A 19,964-nucleotide genomic window follows, 5' to 3' on the forward strand; every position below is an offset into this window, starting at 1 on the left:
TTTAAAGTTTTTATATGAATATGACAACATTTTTATTTTAAGCATGTTGACATCATCCATAGCAATGAGGTCAATCCCACCCTTTCTCTTAGCTGAAGACTTCTTTCTATTCCTCAGTAAAAGTTTGTCTCAGCAGCTTTGTGAATAGGTTTTAAATCCCTCGGGTCTGCAGTCACACCGGCGATACCACCTCGTTTTTTTCTTACCAGTGTGAAAGAGACTCAAAATACTCCGTCAATGTTGCACATACAATTAAGAGTTATTTTAATCTGGAATATCTTCTTTTATTTATGTACACTCCGAGTAAAAACAAAATGTTGTGCTTTTTGTAAAATAAAGAAAACTAACATGATGCGTGATCTCTCGTCTCCCTCTGAACGAAGTCCAGTCTGATAGTTCTCAGAAAATAAACTGTAACTTAGTAAATACTAATCACAAAAAAATTAGACTTGTGTCTAAAGAAACGTTGAGATGTCAGATTTTAAATCGTGTTAGTCAAATTGAAAATAAATATTCTGTTTATTGTAATCTGTATGAAAAAAGAGTCATGTCAGAAGTCCGTGATTCAGCTCGTTATCCATTAATGTGGCCATGCCCACGGAGGGAGCGCTATTCAGACGCAAATTCTGAGGCAATACATGTATACATTGTCTCAATCGTGTATTTATTATCTTGAAAAGTGTTTATCTTTGTTAAAGCCATGGTTAGCGACCTCTGGAAGCCTGTTAGTTCCTGGAATGTCCTGTTCTTTTTTAGATTAATTTGTGGACTAAATGTGCACAGAGTGCCCTCCGGCTGCAAGTATGAATTGAAAACACAGTATCCAGAGCTCACAGTGATGACAATAAATATTGAACAAATATTACTCCTCTGTATAGAAAATTGACATAAACATACAAATGTGCATCCAAATGTGCATGCTTTTAAGCATATGAAATGCCATAGAGGTAACACAATTGTTCAGACACTTTGCATCACAGAAATGCATTATATGTTAAAGTATATAATAGAATAACATTATTTTAAATTGTAATAATATTTCACAGTATTGCTGTTTTTTCTGTATGTTTGATATACACCATGATGAGCTTGAGACATGATCACAGCCTACCTGACTGAAAGGCCTCATTATTATGCAAGTCATTACAGCTCATTATGCGATTCTTGCAGGATTATTCATGATGATTCACGCCTCTACGCAGACTGTGTTTCTTGACAAAAAGTGTCTTGCAAAAACTAAATCAATATATTGTTATATATGGACGAGTAGGCAGGGTAATTTTTACATCATTTTGAAATACTCATTTTGCAAAAACTCTAGTCTACAACCTCCAATACCCAGAAGTCTTGTGAACACAGATTTAATATGTTTTTTTGGCTTTATTTCAGTGACTTAAGTTTTTTGTTTTTTCAATAACCACGCATAAATTTTATTCCTTCAAAAACACAAACCTGTACATACATGTTCCTCACATATTATTGTAGCCTATTTTGTGCTGAATACAGTGTAATGGCACTTTTTCCATTAATATGTTTATGAACAACTGAAAAAAGAACAAATGTCATGGCATGTCAAAACTTCTCCAGGGCCCCGAAAATCCTCAGACCCCAGAGGGTCAAGAGAAAACTATTTACTGCTATTTAGGAGAACTCTTTGTGGTAAGATAAAATTATTTGTGAATATGGCCCCAGAACTATATTCTTTGGTTTTACTCCTTGTGATGGTTAAGGAAATTTGGCCTTTGTGTTTCCTCATATTTATACTTGTAGCGAATTACAGGTATTTAATCAATTAGCTCAAATCATGGGTAAAAAAAAAAAAAAAAAAAAAAAAATATATATATATATATATATATATATATATATATATATATATATATATATATATATATATATATATATATATATATATATATATATATATATATATATATATATATATATATATATATATACATACAGTACAGTCCACTAAGATTTTTAATGTTTTTAAAAGAAGTTTCGTCTGCTCACCAGGTATTTAATCAATTAGCTCAAATCATGGGTAAAAAAAAAAAAAAAAAAAAAAAAAAAAAAAAAAAAAAAAAAAAAATATATATATATATATATATATATATATATATATATATATATATATATATATATATATATATACATACAGTACAGTCCACTAAGATTTTTAATGTTTTTAAAAGAAGTTTCGTCTGCTCACCAAGGCTACATTTATTTAATTAAAAATACAGTAAAAAACAGTAATATTGTGAAATATTATTACAATTTAAAATAACTGTTTTCTATTTGAATATATTTAACAAAGTAATTTATTCCTGTGATGGCAAAGCTGAATTTTCAGCATCATTACTCCAGTCTTCAGTGTCACATGATCCTTCAGAAATCATTCTAATATGCTGATCTGCTGCTCAAGAAACATTTAATGTGTACAATTGTACAAAATATTTGTGTACAATATTTTTTTTCAGGATTATTTGATGAATAGAAAGTTCAAAAGAACAGTGTTTATCTGAAATCTAATCTTTTGTAACATTATAAATGTCTTTACTGCCACTTTTGATTGATTTAATGCATCCTTGCTGAATAAAAGTATTCATTTCTTTAATTTCTTTTCAAAAAAATAAAAATAAAAATTCTTACTGACCCCAAACTTTTGAACGGTAGTGTATAATGCTACAGAAGCTTTGTATTTCAGATAAATGCTGTTCTTTTGAACTTTCTATTCATCAAGGAATCCTGAAAAAAAAAAAGTACACAACTGTTTTCAACATTGAAAATAATCATAAATGTTTATTGAGCAGCAAATCAGCATATTAGAATGATTTCTGAAGGATCATGTGACACTGAAGACTGGAGTAACGATGCTGAAAATTCAGCTTTGCATCACAGGAATAAATTACTTTGTCAAATATATTTAAATAGTACACAGTTATTTTAAATTGTAATAATATTTCACAATATTACTGTTTTTTACTGTATTTTTAATTAAATAAATGTAGCCTTGGTGAGCAGACGAAACTTCTTTTAAAAACATAAAAAATCTTAGTGGTTCCAAACTTTTGGACTGTACTGTGTATGTATGTATGTATGTATGTATGTATGTATGTATATATATATATATATATATATATATATATATATATATATATATATATATATATATATATATATATATATATATATATATATGATATATATGATATATATCATTATATCATAACGTGTTATGATTAATTATAATATAGATCGACCAAAGAGGGAATTATGCGCATATATTGTGAATTAATTACAACTGATTATAATTACATATATGATTCGTTCTAGTTTAATAGTGGCTTGAGAAAGACTATCCTAGTTTGTCCAGCAAACCATCAGTTTTCTCATAGACTATTACAAAAGGAAATTAGTCTCTGGCCACGAGAATAACTTCCTATTATAGCTTTAAAGCGTAAAGCAATGTTGCAGAATCAAACAGAAGTGACTTGGTTTTCTGAATGAGTAGCAGAACAATCGAGCATGAATATAATGTTTTTAATATATGAAACTACGAATACAAAGGTTATACGGCTAAATATACACACATAATACACGTATATAGAAAACGAAAGTAAAGTCAAGAAGAACAGAGGTGATCAAAGGAATGGCAAATTACAAACAGTTAAAACCTTTGAGATCCAGCAAGGAAACTCAGTTTACACATAGCTTAAAGTGCGTGGAAAGAAGTTGTTACTTGCATAACTTCAGGTGCTGTAGTTACTTGTCTGTCTGTAGGAGATTCAGCACACTTGGTTTGGCAATTGGTCCTTTTCAGGGCGTTCTCCGGTGGGATTTTCAAACAAGGTTTTAACTTAAGAGTAAAATAACCGGAAAAGAAAGAAGAGAGAGTCTGTCTCCTAGGTGATGGAGGATGACGAAGGCTTGACAAAAGAAAAACTTGTGCAACGAAGAGACGTGTGTCATTGTGTTTTAAGGACAACAAACCAGAACGCCTCCTTGGGTACGTCAGCCAATGATGAGGGTGCAATTTTGGCGGGCAAACTTTTTCTTTGTCTCCATTTATGACCTCATTTGCATGGTTTATGAAGTGTCAGATCTGAGTACATTTTCTTCGAAGTACCATTAAAAACAGAACAATTCATAAACCATGAATTCATTTTACAGTAATGTGACATACATTGTCGAATAGGGCATAAACAGAGCTTTACAATGAGACCAAACTCGTCAGATGTTAAAAACATAAAAGGGGAGATAGTTTATACTTGAATTTTATCATTTAGAATAAAACTAACACAACTACAGTCATAGCTAAGCTTATACCCTAGGGATACATACATGCAACTTGAAATACAACGATGGGTACACTTTGGCACAGTCATATTTTGAGGATAAATGTACATACAATCTCTAGGTGTGTTTATGTGTGTGGTGTGTATTGGGGTTTGGCTGGTGCCTGTGACCACATGGCCCTTAGCCCCACCAGGGTGACTCTTTGAAGTCCCTGGAGCTGGTGAGGGTATTTTCTGTTTTGCTTCACTGAGGTAACAAAGATGCCAATGGGTCAGTTTGGTCCCAGACTTGCCAGAGCCGATTCGTGATTTACATGCACAGTTCATGAGGCTAAAATCATTCTGAAAATTCTAAAGTTGGTTGGCTAAACTGATCTTGTACAGATGTTACATACTCCTGTGGAACAAGAAGTCATGGCTGGACAATTTCATGTTACTAGTCACCCTGGTGTGCTTTAAAATGTAAATATGAATGGGAATATACTTCAGAGATATTTTACTCATTAGAATTTATAGGGGTGCCAACAATTGTGGCCAACATGTTTTAGAGAATCAAAAGGATAAACAATGCAGATTTATTTTTATAGCAATCTTTGATCACATTTACCAAGGGTGCCAATAATTCTGACCACAACAGTACATAATAAAGATTATAAACTATATAAAATCACATTTTGGTAAGATTGTCAACATTTGAACCAAAATAAGTATTTGTGGCAGCTGAGAAATCACACTCTGAAATGGGTAGATAGCCTTATATGGCTCAGTGTGTATTGTAGAGGCAAAATATAACTGCACACACATTTTACTTTTTTATATTTTATTTTTTGTGTTATATTTTGCCTCTATAAAGCTTTCTTCTCTAACGTTTGCTCCAATGCATTGTTAAAAGGTCAATGTGTATTATTCCATGTAAAACTTTAACGGCCAGTTGAAAAAAATATTTGTATAGTAAAATGTTAATTCATAAGATCAATATATCCTTAATTAAACTGTGTCTAAATGTTGGATTAATTTCATCAATTCTAACAGCCCTTAATGTGAGCAGCACCATACACATAGAAGACTGTGGGTCCAATAGCCAAGACTATTTTGACTAATTCAGTACCCACTGCATCTGCTTTCAAATGGTCCCGTGCTTATTTGTGTTCACTCTCTGTAGTCTGAATGCCGACCGTCAAAAGTTTCTAATTACAATGCAATTTGCAGCATTGAGAACAGGGTTTGCATACTGCAACTGAAGTGATTGACTATTCTGTCATTAACGGAGCGCTCTTTGCTCGCTTTCTGTATATAATCAGTTTTATTTTTCATGCTGCTAAGAGGACCAATGGCCACGTATACAATGCAGAGTTTCAGGAGAGACAACCGCATTTAAATGCAGAGTGAATCCGCTAAAATAGCCATGATATTATATGACAGTAAGGCTAATATTTGGCTAAATGTTCTTTTAATTTATGGAAACCTCTAAGTGTCTGTATAGCCTATGGTGTGATTTATGCACATTTGTGTATGGGCAGATTGTTCACATGATGTAGGCAAAAGTTTTGTATTGTTTACATGACAAATTAATTATTACCGTGAATTATTACCATGTTGGGCTGAGTGTCTATAATGCATCAACTCAGAATGCCTAATGTTGGTTTGATCTAGCAAGTGCACTTTACTCTCTCTCACACACAGACACAAAATGTTTTGTTCTTTGAATTATCGCAGCAGACCACTGCTCATCACTGAAGGTAAAACAAAGACTTTTAGATAACCTTGTTAGCAGAAGTTTGAAAGTTCTTCTGGCTCTGTTCATCTGATCAGAATCATGGAGGAGAAACTCTCCTGCAGATCCTACTGTGAGCATTAGGATGAGCTGACCGCTGCGCTGCCTATCCACTTGATCAAACTACAACAGCATGAAAGAGGAAGAAACGGCCCTCGGCCCACAGCGAGAGAGAAATATAGCAGCAGAATGTTTTAGAGGAGAAATCAGCAGCCTCAGTGCTCAAATTAGCTGCAGAGTGAAGCTTTGGATTGTGCATTCACTGCATGTGTCTACTTTTGAAGGGAAGGTGCGTGTTGCCGTGAGCACTTGTCAGTGTGGAAGTTGTCATGTTAAGCTACTTTTATCGTACTTTGAATGTGTAGCTGGTTACACATTTAAAGTGTTGTTCAAATCCTAGTGCACTGCCTACACTACACATCTGTCCTTCACTGTAAACTCAATCCCAGAATGCACTGATACAACCTCAGTGTAATGGATCAGGTCTGCTGTGTCACAGTAGCAGAAAACAAGACCTTTGGTTGTCACGTCCCTCGTGATGTGCTCTTTCAGTGTGAAAACGAGGGGAGACACTGCACTCTTGAAATCTGCTCATCATTTTGATGCAAACTTGGTGAAATATTTGTCCAAGATTAGACAAGATTAATGTTAATTTTCAGCATTTAATGAAACATATTTGCACAATGGTTATGTTATTTAAAATAGCACATACAAATGTAGATTAAATATATTATGCTTCTTAGAGTGTACACATGCTAACTTGAAACTCCATTTAAATTAAATGAGTAGTGTGCTTCAAGCGATTAAATTTGTGTCAGTTGTAAAAGCTAAAAAAACAATCAAAGCTATTACTGTTTATTATTATAGTTTACATTAAATAGACATTATGTCTGTAAAAAACACAGATGCAGCAGAGCTCATGGCTCAGACTGGAATCCATAGACCACTATTCATCGTAGCATGAAGTCAGAGTATTTATTCTGGTATTGTTCAGGTCTGGTCTGCATGTATGTGCTTCCAATTCAAGTCAAGTCACCTTTATTCATATAGCACTTCATACAATACAGATTGTTTCAAAGCAGCTTTACAGTAATAAACCGGAAAGTAATGATCAATGATGCAAACAGAGGGGGGTGGGAAGGCTGCATCACATGTCAGATTGTAATTAATTTTATTTGATATCATTCAGAATATTTCATCCTGTTCCTTCTGCTTAAAGATTGGGATATAGAAGGACAATGTCAGCAAAATTCTGCCTGAGAAGGTCATGGCATGTCTCATTTGGAGCAAGGCAAACATTTCTTTATTCTCTTATCAGAGCATGAAAAAATAGAGATGGCACAAAAAAAAACAAAAAAAACAAAAAAACCCTTTCTAAAGTGCTTTATAACTTGTAGGAATGTCTCAAGAGCTTGTTTGTTACTCATTTCTCCCTTTATAGCTTGACGTTCTGTTCAGTTCCTGTGTGACGTTGTTCTCTTTGTCCTACTGCTCTGTTTCTTAAAGAGAGTCCCCACAGTATCATCACATTATTGCATACAATATGTATGAGTATCAATTTATTATGTCTCAGGCTCAGATGACACACCAAAAGACCGCTGGCTTGACCCTTCATGGAAGAAGAACGCCATTGTGTTTACAACTGTGACAGTTAGCGCTTATTAGGATCAAATTAAAAGCTGGATTTTCAAAAGTATTTTAAGTATGTAAAGTTAGACTCTTTAAAATACATCCAAGAGTTTTACACACCGGACTGTCTGTAGGGACATTGATCTTACATTTTCACACCCCTAATCATGACGCGGAACAAAACAAACTGTGATTGGTTGCTTTACATGTCAGTCAGATGGTCCCTGGCCAATGAAAGCTGCTATGGAGTCCAGACCTTCTGCTGTCAGTCTGAAGGTCTGGCTACGTGAGACTACTAACACCCTAATGAATGAATGAAGTCAAAGATGATGCTATTCAGTTATGAAATGTTACTATGTGCTGTAGTGCTGATTTACTTGTGCTGTTTGTGAAATTACTGTCTGAAAGATTTCAAATATTTTTTATTGTTTCCAGCATTATACACATGGAACTTATGGTAAAATTATGCACAATACTCGCAATCGCAAGCTGAAATTCAGGACCTGAAAATATCAGTACTTGGCATCTGTGTATCATTACAATATCCCCATGCAAAATATTGCGAGACTCTGCTATGTTTATTTTCCGCTCACTCCTACGGTTTCCCAGGGGACTGAGAATACAGGAGAGACAACACAGAGCCAGTGGATCAGAAAATTACATGTCATACCTCTAGATTGGGTCTCTCTCTCTCTTTTTTTTTTTTTTTTTTTTTTTTTTTTTATACAGTTATTTACGGAGCCCCTAAAGGGACCTTTGCAAAAATAAAAAAATGACGGAGTTTCGCGTGCTCACGGGAAACTTTCGCGTGCGCACGAGATACTTTCGCGTGCTCACGAGAAACTTTCGCGTGCTCACGAGAAACTTTCGCGTGCTCACGAGATACTTTCGCGTGCGCACGAGAAATGTATTGCGTGCGCACGAGAAACTTATGTCGTGCGCACGCATTACAATTTCCGGTTAAATCCGACAAAGTGGTTTAATAAAGGGCCGTTTGATCTTGTGAAATATGAAATTTTAGTACGCCTACATTTTACAGTTCCAGTACTTTTACATGGGAAAATATAAATATGGCCTACTGCCCTAACGAAATACAAAGTTTCATCATTTTTACTGTACCAATGTTTTTTCATGAACCATTAAACGTGGCATTATGACAGTGCTCACTGAGCCCATTTCCCAGCGCGATTCTTGGATGCCACAAATGGATTTGCCACATTTCAGCAAATAGATCGTTATTAATTTATGCACATCCATACTCGCATTTTCTGCATATTTTTGATGGATCTTTAATAATTAACGCGTGTCCATACTATTTTCTTCTTTAATAATGATCTATTTGCTCAAAATTATAAAGAAGAAGATAGTATGGATGCGCATGAATTATTAACGATCTATTTGCTCAAAAATATGCAGAAAATGCGAGTATGGATATGCATAAACTAATAAAGATCTATTTGCTCAAAATTATAAAGAAAATGCGAGTATGGATGAATTAATAAAGATCTATTTGCTCAAAATTATAAAGAAAATGCGAGTATGAATTAATAAAGATCTATTTGCTCAAATTATAAAGAAAATGCGAGTATGGATGAATTAATAAAGATCTATTTGCTCAAAATTATAAAGAAAATGCGAGTATGAATTAATAAAGATCTATTTGCTCAAAATTATAAAGAAAATGCGAGTATGAATTAATAACGATCTATTTGCTGAAATGTGGCTTTCGTAGGGCAGTTTATATCACGGTCTTATGTCTGTCTGCTTTAAAGCATTCTCTGTGACGGCCAGGATATGAATAGTTGTGTGCATTGTTCTTTTTGCCAAGTTAAAAAAATAAATAAATAAGGCTGATACAGTAAAAAATGCTCAAAATGTGGCTTTCGTTAGGGAAGTGCATCATTTTTCAAGGACTTATGTACATTTGTGGCATCCAAGAATCGCGCTGGGAAATGGGCTCAGTGAGCACTGTCATAATGCCACGTTTAATGGTTCATGAAAAAACATTGGTACAGTAAAAATGATGAAACTTTGTATTTCGTTAGGGCAGTAGGCCATATTTATATTTTCCCATGTAAAAGTACTGGAACTGTAAAATGTAGGCGTACTAAAATTTCATTTCAAACGGCCCTTTATTAAACCACTTTGTCGGATTTAACGCATCCTTACAGGTGGCAGAGACATGCTTATTTTCTCTATTCAGTTCTAACAGCGCTTATTGCGAGCAGAGCCATTGGCATAAAGCACTTTAGATATAAGGAAGGCACGTGTTTAATTAAAACGAATAATTAGCTGGATTCGTCCTAGACGATCTGGTCTAAGAAAGCCAGATTTTGAGCAAATACAGCTGTATTAGTTCATGTGCATCCACTCTCATTTTCTCTTTAATTTTCATGATCTTTATTAGTTTGTGCATCCATACTCTGGCATTCTTCGTAGGCAGTGACGCACAAATGAAGTAGGTTATAGTATACACAAACCGGAAATTGTAACGCGTGCGCACGACATAAGTTTCTCGTGCGCACGCGAAAGTATCTCGTGCGCACGCAATACATTTCTCGTGCGCACGCGAAAGTATCTCGTGAGCACGCGAAAGTATCTCTTGAGCACGCGAAAGTTTCTCGTAAGCACGCGAAAGTATCTCGTGCGCACGCGAAAGTTTCTCGTGCGCACGCGAAAGTTTCTCGTGAGCACGCGAAAGTATCTCGTGAGCACGCGAAACTCCGTCATTTTTTTATTTTTGCAAAGGTCCCTTTAGGGGCTCCATAGTTATTTGCATGTAGATGGTTGTATGAATTATTTAGTAGATTTGATTACACGTGTGTCTGAATGCCTAAATCAAGTAATATAATTAAATTTAGTCTGTGATTTGTGTGGAGTCACATACTCTCTGTCTTTCTATCTCAGAACAGGTCTAATGTTTTGTAGTTCTAATGGGCTTTTATAGGTTCTAGGTGCTTTAGTTCTTTTAGTTTTTGACCTCTTCAGGTTATTAGCAGTAAACGTGTCTATGGAGACCATTATGATGTAGATGATGCTCATTATCAGAACCCTGTAGGCTGCTTAAAGGTACAACATGTAAGAGTTTTAGATTAAAATATCCACAAAACACTAAAACAATGTTATATATTTTGTTGACTGGTGCACTACACTGTCCCAAATGTTTCCAACAATGTTTAAATCCAGAGAAATCAGCTGTTGTAACCATTGTAATGGTCTGTGTCATTATGTCGCCTGTCAGTGATGTCATACCCTAGATTACTGGTAGAAACCATGGAAACACCAAATAAAATGCATAATATGTTATGCATTTTTTAGATGGGTGAGCAACTGTTTGGATACTTTTATCGACAGAAAACTTATTGTTTTCTCATATATATATATATATATATATGTATATATGTATATATATATATATATATATATATATATATATATATATATATATATATATATATATATATATATGTATGTATGTGTATATATATATATATATATATATATATATATATATATATATATATATATATATATATATATATATATGTGTATATATGTATATATATATATATATATATATATATATATATATATATATATATATAATCGTTTCTCATATATATATATATATATATATATATATATATATATATATATATATATATATATATATATATATATATATATATATATATACAAAAATTGTTATATAGTTATTGTTTTCTTGAGTTACCACGAGCAGTGTTGGGCACGTTACTTTAAAAAAGATTAGATATAGTAATTAGTAATTAGATATAACTAGTAATTAGATATAATTACTAGTTACTTCTCACAAATAGTAACTAAGTTAGTAACTGACATCATTATAAAAGTAACTATTTACCAGGGAAAGTAACTATTGCATTACTTTTTTTTTTTTTCAAATTTGTCAAATAACTTGGATGCCCCCAATATTAAATATGTTAAATGAATGAAATGGACACTAATCTACACTATTTTAATGTTGCTGTGGGAGAATGTAAGAGACACCTATCAAATTCAATATATTATTGTAAATATTATCATTAATATAGTGGAACAATAAAACACAATAGATTGTTTAGAACTTTTAATATTTATTGCACAGACCACAACTGGCCAACAAATAAGTCTAAGCATAAATTATGCTTGATCCGACTTGTGACTCATGATCCGCTCTTGCTCACAACATGAAATTTCTCTGTACTGTACTATACGTGTTGGTAGCCATTAAAGAAAACATTTAATATCATTATCATGTTCAAATTGGCCTATTATAATGTTGTTTTTTTTAATGTCATCTATTTGATTATGAAAAGTGAACAGCATGAGTAAGATAGATTATAAGATGTGCAATATATCAGGAGACATGGAGTGTGTCAGACATGATTTTGACCACTTCATTAAGTTTTGTTTTGTAGAAAGCCTTTCTTTAAAATCTTAATTTTAATGTTTCATTAACCAATTGCCTGGATTTAATAAGAAAGAAGCAAATACAGAAGACAATATAATCACGATATGGAGGTGCCGACGCGATCACTTGAACGTGAACTGGAGCGCGTCTTATAAGCTAAATTAATCAAAACTCAGCATATAGGCTGCTTGCTTCACAGACATGAGAGATATATCTATAGAAAGCTTGAAATGTCTGCTTTTAAACTAAATAATTCAAAACGAAAAGAAATAGGCTACTCTCTGATTATGTAATCCGAATCAAATGTGCATTCTCTCTCTGTCGCTTCCACTATGCGGAGATGATGAGAGTCAGCAATGTCAACTTCATATTCGCAGCCGACACTGATTCAGAAAACTAGTTTATTAATAAACAATTAAAAGTCTCCTTGCTGTTTTTGTCACATTCATAATCATTACTTTTGCCAGTACTTTATGGCAAACTTTATGTGTGCGCTTGAGTTCTATATAGCCTATATTATGTAAATGTTCATTATTATGGTTTATTCTCTCCAGTATTTAAGAAATTAAATTTATATAAATGTGATTAGTCAACTAATGGCTTAAATTAACAACTACTAGTCGACTAGAGAAAACTTATTTCACATATTTTCGATCCAGAATGTCACAAAGGGTATTCTGGTTTGAGCCTGCCCTCTGCTCCCATGCTCTGACACAGACACACACAGAGCATCGTACATTATTATCAGTTTAAAATTGTATTTGTGTATGACTAACCTGTACTGTTTACAGCAAAACACTTTGCAGGTCCATCATCTCTAGTCACCCAACAATAATCATCAGTTAGTCAGTGTCCCACCCCACCCCCCAACATACACACACCAGAGAAGAAAAAAAAAAAAAAGAAAAGAAAAAAAAAAAAAACAACTTTGCAGGTTCTATGGCTGAGATGAAAACCGCTCCAGTGAGCTCAGTAATAGTAACACCGCATTTTATTGTCAGTAACGGCGTTAAAACGGGGGAAACAGTAATAGTAATGTAACAGTGTATGTAACAGTAATGTAATGTAACAGTAATGTAAGTTTGATTACTCGTTACTGAAAAAAGTAATGCCATTAGTTATGGCATTTATTTATAACTCTGTTATTCCCATCACTGACCGCGAGTAACATGTTTGTACCATGCCTCAGAGACAATGCTATTTTGTGAAGTGGCCAACATTGCATAATCAGAAAGTGCTTTATTTGTAACATTTTCTCCACATACAATTACCCCACAATTTTAATTCATCAGATAAAGTGACTTGTATGAGTAGTAATTCATCATTTGTGGCTATTTCATTACAATTAAAACAATGTGAATTTAAGTGATCAACATAACTGTAACAAAGTTACAGTTTTTAAACTTTAATCATAAAATATGCATGAACAACAAAGCGAAAGGAGCGGCAGCGGCCAACTGCAGCATATAAGCATAATAAAAAACAGCAACATAAAATGTCTTGGACTCTCGGCTCCACCCTGCTTCTTACCACAGTAACGCTAATAAAACTTTCATACATAAGCTCAGTGAACATGATTTCTGCCTGAGTTCTGTCAGATTGCTTTCCATAGGCTGTGAATGTGAAAATTACAACTCCCATGATTCCACGCTCATTCACAACATCATCAAGCTACACCTTTGCTATTGTTTTGAAAAAGCAACCTCTAGCAGCGAAACTTACATACTGTTCCTTTAACTACTGCAATTAACTTTAAGAGCCACAAATGACTTTGATATTTACACATAGGAAAAAGACAAAGACACACTTGGCCCTGTGTGCAATAGGCCAATAAGTTAGCTCCTTCCTTCTAGAAGGTTTGTTCATATGGAAGTTTATTAATGTCAAAAGTGTTTGAGAAAAAAAAAAAAAGAAAAAAAGCCTGCTGAATTGCAGAAATTGAGAAAAAAAAAAATGCATTGCATTAACTGTGTTTGCATTTTAATGCATTGTACTTTTAGGGCTTGCATTTTTGTGGGCTGAAATTCAACATGGTCATATATTTACGCTTTGAATTATTTCAATTCAAAACATTTAACCCACATTTTCCTTGTTAAAAATTTGAAGATTTATATTCACCTTTCAGATTTCACTTCCAGCATATTCAGTCTGTTTAAAAATACAACCTAAAATATTCAACAGGCAATTTTCAGTCCATTTTATTTTGCTTTACAAATTAACTTCCACAAATTCAGTGTTTCAAATTCAACAGAAAATTGAACATTGGACAGTCGTATATTAGTCGTCCTCACCAGCAGGTGGTGCAAGCGGCTGTTAACGAAGACCAGAGCAATGGCTACGGTAATTATTTGAAGTCATCATTCATTAAAAAAAAAAAAAAAAGAGCAAGTGGTAAGTGTGATTATCAGGGCCAGAATATATGCAGAAAAGCTGATTAAGACACAAAAGTAAATTATGACAGAATTTTCATTTTTGGGTGAACTCTCCCATTAAGTGTTTCAAACAAAAGTATAAGCCTTTGACCGTGGCTTGCCCTGTTGTGCTTTGACGTGTGCTGTTTAATGTTTTATGGACGTGTTTTTCTCAGCACATAACTTACTTGTTATGGTTATATCCATATTGTACTTATGTACATTTTTCACATATCTGTATTTTTATTTTGTAAAACTTTTACTTCACAACTTTCCAAAGCATAATATCGTAGTTTTTTACTCTATTACATTTCATAAAAACATGTCGTTCCTTGTTATTTTGAACTGAGGAAATCGTCTCCCACTCCAAGACGAGATAGCGGTATCCGATTCATGAACGAGATGATTCTTTTCAGTTCTGTTCTCAAGTCAACAACTCACTGATTCAAATGATTTTGTCCGAGCAAGTCTCTAGTTCAGTTCACTGAATTCAGTGTCTGACTCAACATGAGCCAAGCATGTGAGATTTTCAGAGCTTGAGTGCACTTATGACTGATGCCGTGGAAAGTAACTTTCTGAATTTTAGTATTTATTATTGTAAATGAAAATAATATGTAGGTCACAACTGTCAGTTGTTTGTGAGCTAAATCTGTTGTAAAAGGATGTTTAGCTGTTTAGAGGAGATCTATTAAGCAAAATTCACTTTTTACATGTGATGTCACAAAATGCTGGATATAAAGTTTACCCGTTTATTAAGCACCCACCGAAAAGGCACATGGTCTGTATTCATTTGTTTACTGTTAGGGTTGTGACAAGGGGTGTACATTCAGTAATTCAGTTGGATAACAGTCGCTTCAGTTCCATCCAGCTCATCCAACATGAGCAGCAGAGCCGTACGTATGTGCAGCAGGAATCAGAGTTCACTGATCACATAATGAGAGATGACAAGACCATGACGGGGGATTCATTGCACAACAAGAGGCTAAGTGTCTGATAAATGTCTTATCTTGTAGAATTTGCACTCAGCACTACTGTTCCCTATTTACAAAGTATGCACAATCACAAAATTGAGAGAGTACTTTGATTATGGTTGCACTTTTTGTTTGCACTTAATGCGACTAAGAGAAAACTGTGTTGTTATACTAATAGTATATAAATTATACTGTTTTTATTTCTATGATCAATTTATGGAAAGAAGTTCTTTTAGGAGGTCAAACGTTGTAGAAGCTCATAATTCATGTACAGTAAGGTCTGAAGATACTTGTATGAAATCATACACGAGAGAAGCCATTCAGTTGAGTTTGTGGCAAAACCTTTTACAGTGCTTCAATATTGTTTTCTTTTACTGCATATAATTCATACTCAAAGTAGAACTGCAATGACATTCATTACAAAATGATTAGTTAAAACATTTCAAATGCACCTGCAGACTATTTTTCTAGTCTTGTATTTCGTCATTGAGAATTTCTTAAAAAATACTGTGTAAAAATCTCATCTTGTGTCTCCTCTCGTCTTGTGATTTAACCGTCTCGTCACACCCCTCGTTGTAACGAGTGTTTTTGTGTAATTTGCTGTGTTTATTGTTGATAATGCAAGAGAGAGAGTGTGTTTATGGATAATGCCGAGTTCAGACTGCACGATTTTCAAAGTAGTCGGGTCACTGTTCTTTTCACACTGCATGACTGTCTTGGCCAGCATTCAGTCGCTGCTGTGTTCAAACTGCACGATGGATCGGCGACAGAAGGTTTCACACTGCATGACTTTACAATAGGAAGAATCGCCGACAACTCTGTTTGGCACGCAAACTAGGTTTCACAACCAAACACATGCGAGACATGACAAGGAAACAACGCAATATCACGCATGCAAGACCGAAGTTTCACGTGAGACTGGCCCTGCGTCTCAATCAGCTCCCTAGCTCCCTAGGTCGTGAATCAGTATATAATGAAAGTGAATGTGGCTGATACTCTGATCAGTGCCCTGACTACTGAACTAGGGAGCTGATTGAGACACGCGGTGGGATTATTATTAAAAATAGTAGCCCGCAAGAAGCTTGAAATACGAATTGCCTGTGCGCTGATTTGCAGCGAAAACAACAAAAAAGAAAAGAAGAATGTGGAAATGTTTGGGGAGACACGAAGAACAAGGATTGTGTGTTCTGCAACGACAGTTGGAGCTAAATACATAACTTTTCAATGTGCTGCTGTTGCGGATGGTCAAGCAAATGTTTGTGCTTTGTTTTTGTTTGATAGAATTGTAATGTTTATGTGTACAAAGCCATGCTTGCTGATATTGTGGTCTATAACTCCTCCCCGAACTCCCCGCTGCTCTGTATCTTGCTCTCTCATTGGCTGTCGGTCATCGCCGATGTATTTATTAGTCAGAACACTTTTCACACAGCAGGATTTTGAATCGCCGACTGGTCCAGATATTTAGCATGGCAAATATCTCACGGGCGTCGGCGACTCGTCGGCGATTCTCTCAGATTGCGTCATTGCTCATTCACACTGCGTGATTGTCACTCGCGTGAACGAGCACCGATTTGCCTGTGATTTCAGGCATTTGTCGGCGATTTCTCAAAACCTGTCGGCGAGCCAAAATCGGGGCTAAAATTGTGCAGTCTGAACTAAATGCATACTTATTTGTTTTTCTCCTTTTAACATTTAAGTGAATTTCCCATGATAGCACTAGTCAATGCATGTCAGTTGCGTCTTGTAAGATGTTGTTTAAAGTAAAAACAACATCCTTGTTTACAGCAGTGCCTTTAAATATAAAAGTCTTTGTGACTGACTGACTCACTCATAAAGACCATCTAATTTGCCACCATCTAATGGCGTATTAATGTAACTTTCACTGAAGTCAAAATCACAATCACTAACGAACCCTTTCTCAATACCAAATATGGCATGTTATTTATATAAAATATTTATTGAATATATAATGAACAACAATGGCCATTATAACAGTATATGAAGTTTGTGCAATAGGAAATAAACACAAGCAAACAGTTCAGTCAAACATACAAAAGCAGTGCTCTAGTTAGTACAAGATTAAAGTTCAATGTAAATATAAATTTATCAAACTTAATATAGCTTTTAAGCCAAATCTGTTTGCTCTGGAACAAGTAATAGATTAATAAGACCAAAGATTTCCCGTTTGACATACTCGAAACGAATTATGCCTCTTTTAAATACTTTTTATTGGCTAGAACAAAACTCTCAGCCAATCAGATGCAAGAATCAGAAAGAACTGTTGTATATATGTATAAACAAATAATTATATATGTATATATCATCAAAATTAATAATAATTTTTATTTGTAGCACCTATCATGAGACATCAGAATGCTTGAGAATTGTTGTGTGAATAAAACAATTTCCCGTGGACTGTGATTTGGTGTGAGCGTGCGGTTCAGAGAGCTCTCGATCTCTCCTCATTGTTATTGCTGCCACCAGAGGAATCTGAGAGTTATTTTCAATGGTGTTGTGTTGTTTGAAGATGTGTGAGAACATCTGGAGGGTTCAGCTCAGGGTTTCTCGTTGTTCTTTTGCTCTAAACTATAAGGAATCAGGATCATTCATGGCCACGTCTCATCTGTTCCATCCACTCCTTTCTCTCTCTCTCACCCATATGCTCTCTAATGGCTTGAACAGCTATAGGCATTCTGGGGAAATGACAGCACGTGGCCAGTCTCTTGTGACCTAAAGTTAATGTGTGATTATGTTGGAACGGAACACAATCCTTTATTCTCTTCTGCATCAATCTGTATTCCTGGCTGGTGGCATGATGATTCTGTGCCATTCCTCGTGTGTGACGCTGTGTTTGTGTTCAAGGTCACTCTGTTCGTCTGCTGGGTCAGAAGAAGGAGAAAGGGAAACGACTGGGAGGAGCGCGGCTGGATTTGCCCAAGATCAGGAAGAACCCTCTGATTGAAATAATTTCCATCAATACAGGGTAAGCTGTGTTCCGTACAAACATACATGAACAATTCACATCAGATGATGCTTTCCTGTAGCTCAGTGGTTAGAGCATGGCACTAGCAATGCCAAGGTCATGGGTTCGATCCCAGGGATTGCACATACTCAGATACAAATGTATAGTATAATGCAATGTAAGTCGCTTTGGATAAAAGCATCTGCCAAATGCATAAATGTAAATGTAAATTTAGATGATTTTGTTTCCAGCTGAATGATTACATTGATGTAAGTGTGATCATGACTTCCCTAAATCAGCTAAACCCTGATGGGCTTCCGTGTGTGTGTGTGTGTGTGTGTGTGTGTGTTCGTACCTAATTGACCAATTTGTACCCATAAATGAGCTAAACCTGTCAAAATCTCCAAAAAGCTCCCTCATTTATAAAAAAATAGAATACAAAATAATTCCTGTTGATGTTTGGTGTAATGACAGGATGAAGCCATCAACACTTACTGCTGGATTATAGAAGCATTTTTTAAGTTGTTCATATTTTTTTCATTAGGAAATGTACCTCAGGAACTGATGGTCTGTGTTAATGGTGACTTTAGTCACTGCTCTACAGCCTTGCTCTACAGACTGATGTGTCTGAATCGAGAAGTGGTTCTATTCATTAATCAATAGTGGAGCACAGGCCCCACATCATATTTTGATGCTCTTTTTTTGATTCTGTAATGCATATATGGATAGGCTACTGTATAATTATTTACCTGTAGTACAGAGTCGTTCATCGTTGCTTCATTGTTGACAAATAATAGAAGACCTTTGCATGATTGTTTTCTACACTACAATGAATTGAAAGTGAATATACACCTCATCCAGAATTCTTTTTGTTTTCTGTTTTATAAGATGTCACTTTACAGTGTGAAACCTCTATGAACAATTCAGTGCATGGTTGAACTGTCTGAATGAATCAAACTGAATCAAACAACTTTTATGCTTTTTGCAAACCAGTTCGACTAAATAGTTCAAAAGAGTGATTTATTCACAAATTTGGCATCTCCTGTTCTGATACTAAACAGCTGATAAAAATCACAGATGATATGTTTGCTGAAATATTATCAGGGAAAGTGATTCTTTGGTCTGTATACTTGCTGTATTGTCAGGCCAAAGGATTTATCATTAGTGTTTTAATGGGACACAGGGGTATTTCACTGGGGCTCGTTCATCAGTAAAATGGGTCTGTCAGTTCACCTGGTTGAATCCCAGTCTTTCAAAGTTCAAGAAGATATTCTGCTTATGGTGAAGTATAGAAGAAGGTGATCTCTATGTCATTAGTGTCACCAAATAATTCTGCCACAAATAACCATGTACCACCAGAATGTACCATCTGGATGCCTTTGACACACTGTCATAATAGCATTGCTTAGTGATTTAGGACACAGTGATCCTGATCTTGTGTGTGATGTTTGGCAGAGTGTCTTCACATTGACCGTATTGGTTTTACA

General features: G+C 34.8%; 1 protein-coding gene across 2 annotated transcripts in view; it reads left to right on the plus strand.

Annotated features, from left to right (window-relative positions):
- cdkal1 (CDK5 regulatory subunit associated protein 1-like 1) overlaps positions 1–19,964 on the plus strand; it is a 491,748-nt gene that overhangs the window by 167,245 nt on the left and 304,539 nt on the right. For both annotated transcript variants that reach the window (XM_048183562.1, XM_048183561.1), the window contains exon 7: positions 18,378–18,498. In XM_048183562.1, coding sequence (XP_048039519.1) covers positions 18,378–18,498 — 121 coding nt within the window. The remainder of the gene's footprint in view (positions 1–18,377; positions 18,499–19,964) is intronic.

The sequence above is a fragment of the Megalobrama amblycephala genome, linkage group LG3, assembly GCF_018812025.1.
Source record: "Megalobrama amblycephala isolate DHTTF-2021 linkage group LG3, ASM1881202v1, whole genome shotgun sequence".
Taxonomy (NCBI): Eukaryota; Metazoa; Chordata; class Actinopteri; order Cypriniformes; family Xenocyprididae; genus Megalobrama; species Megalobrama amblycephala.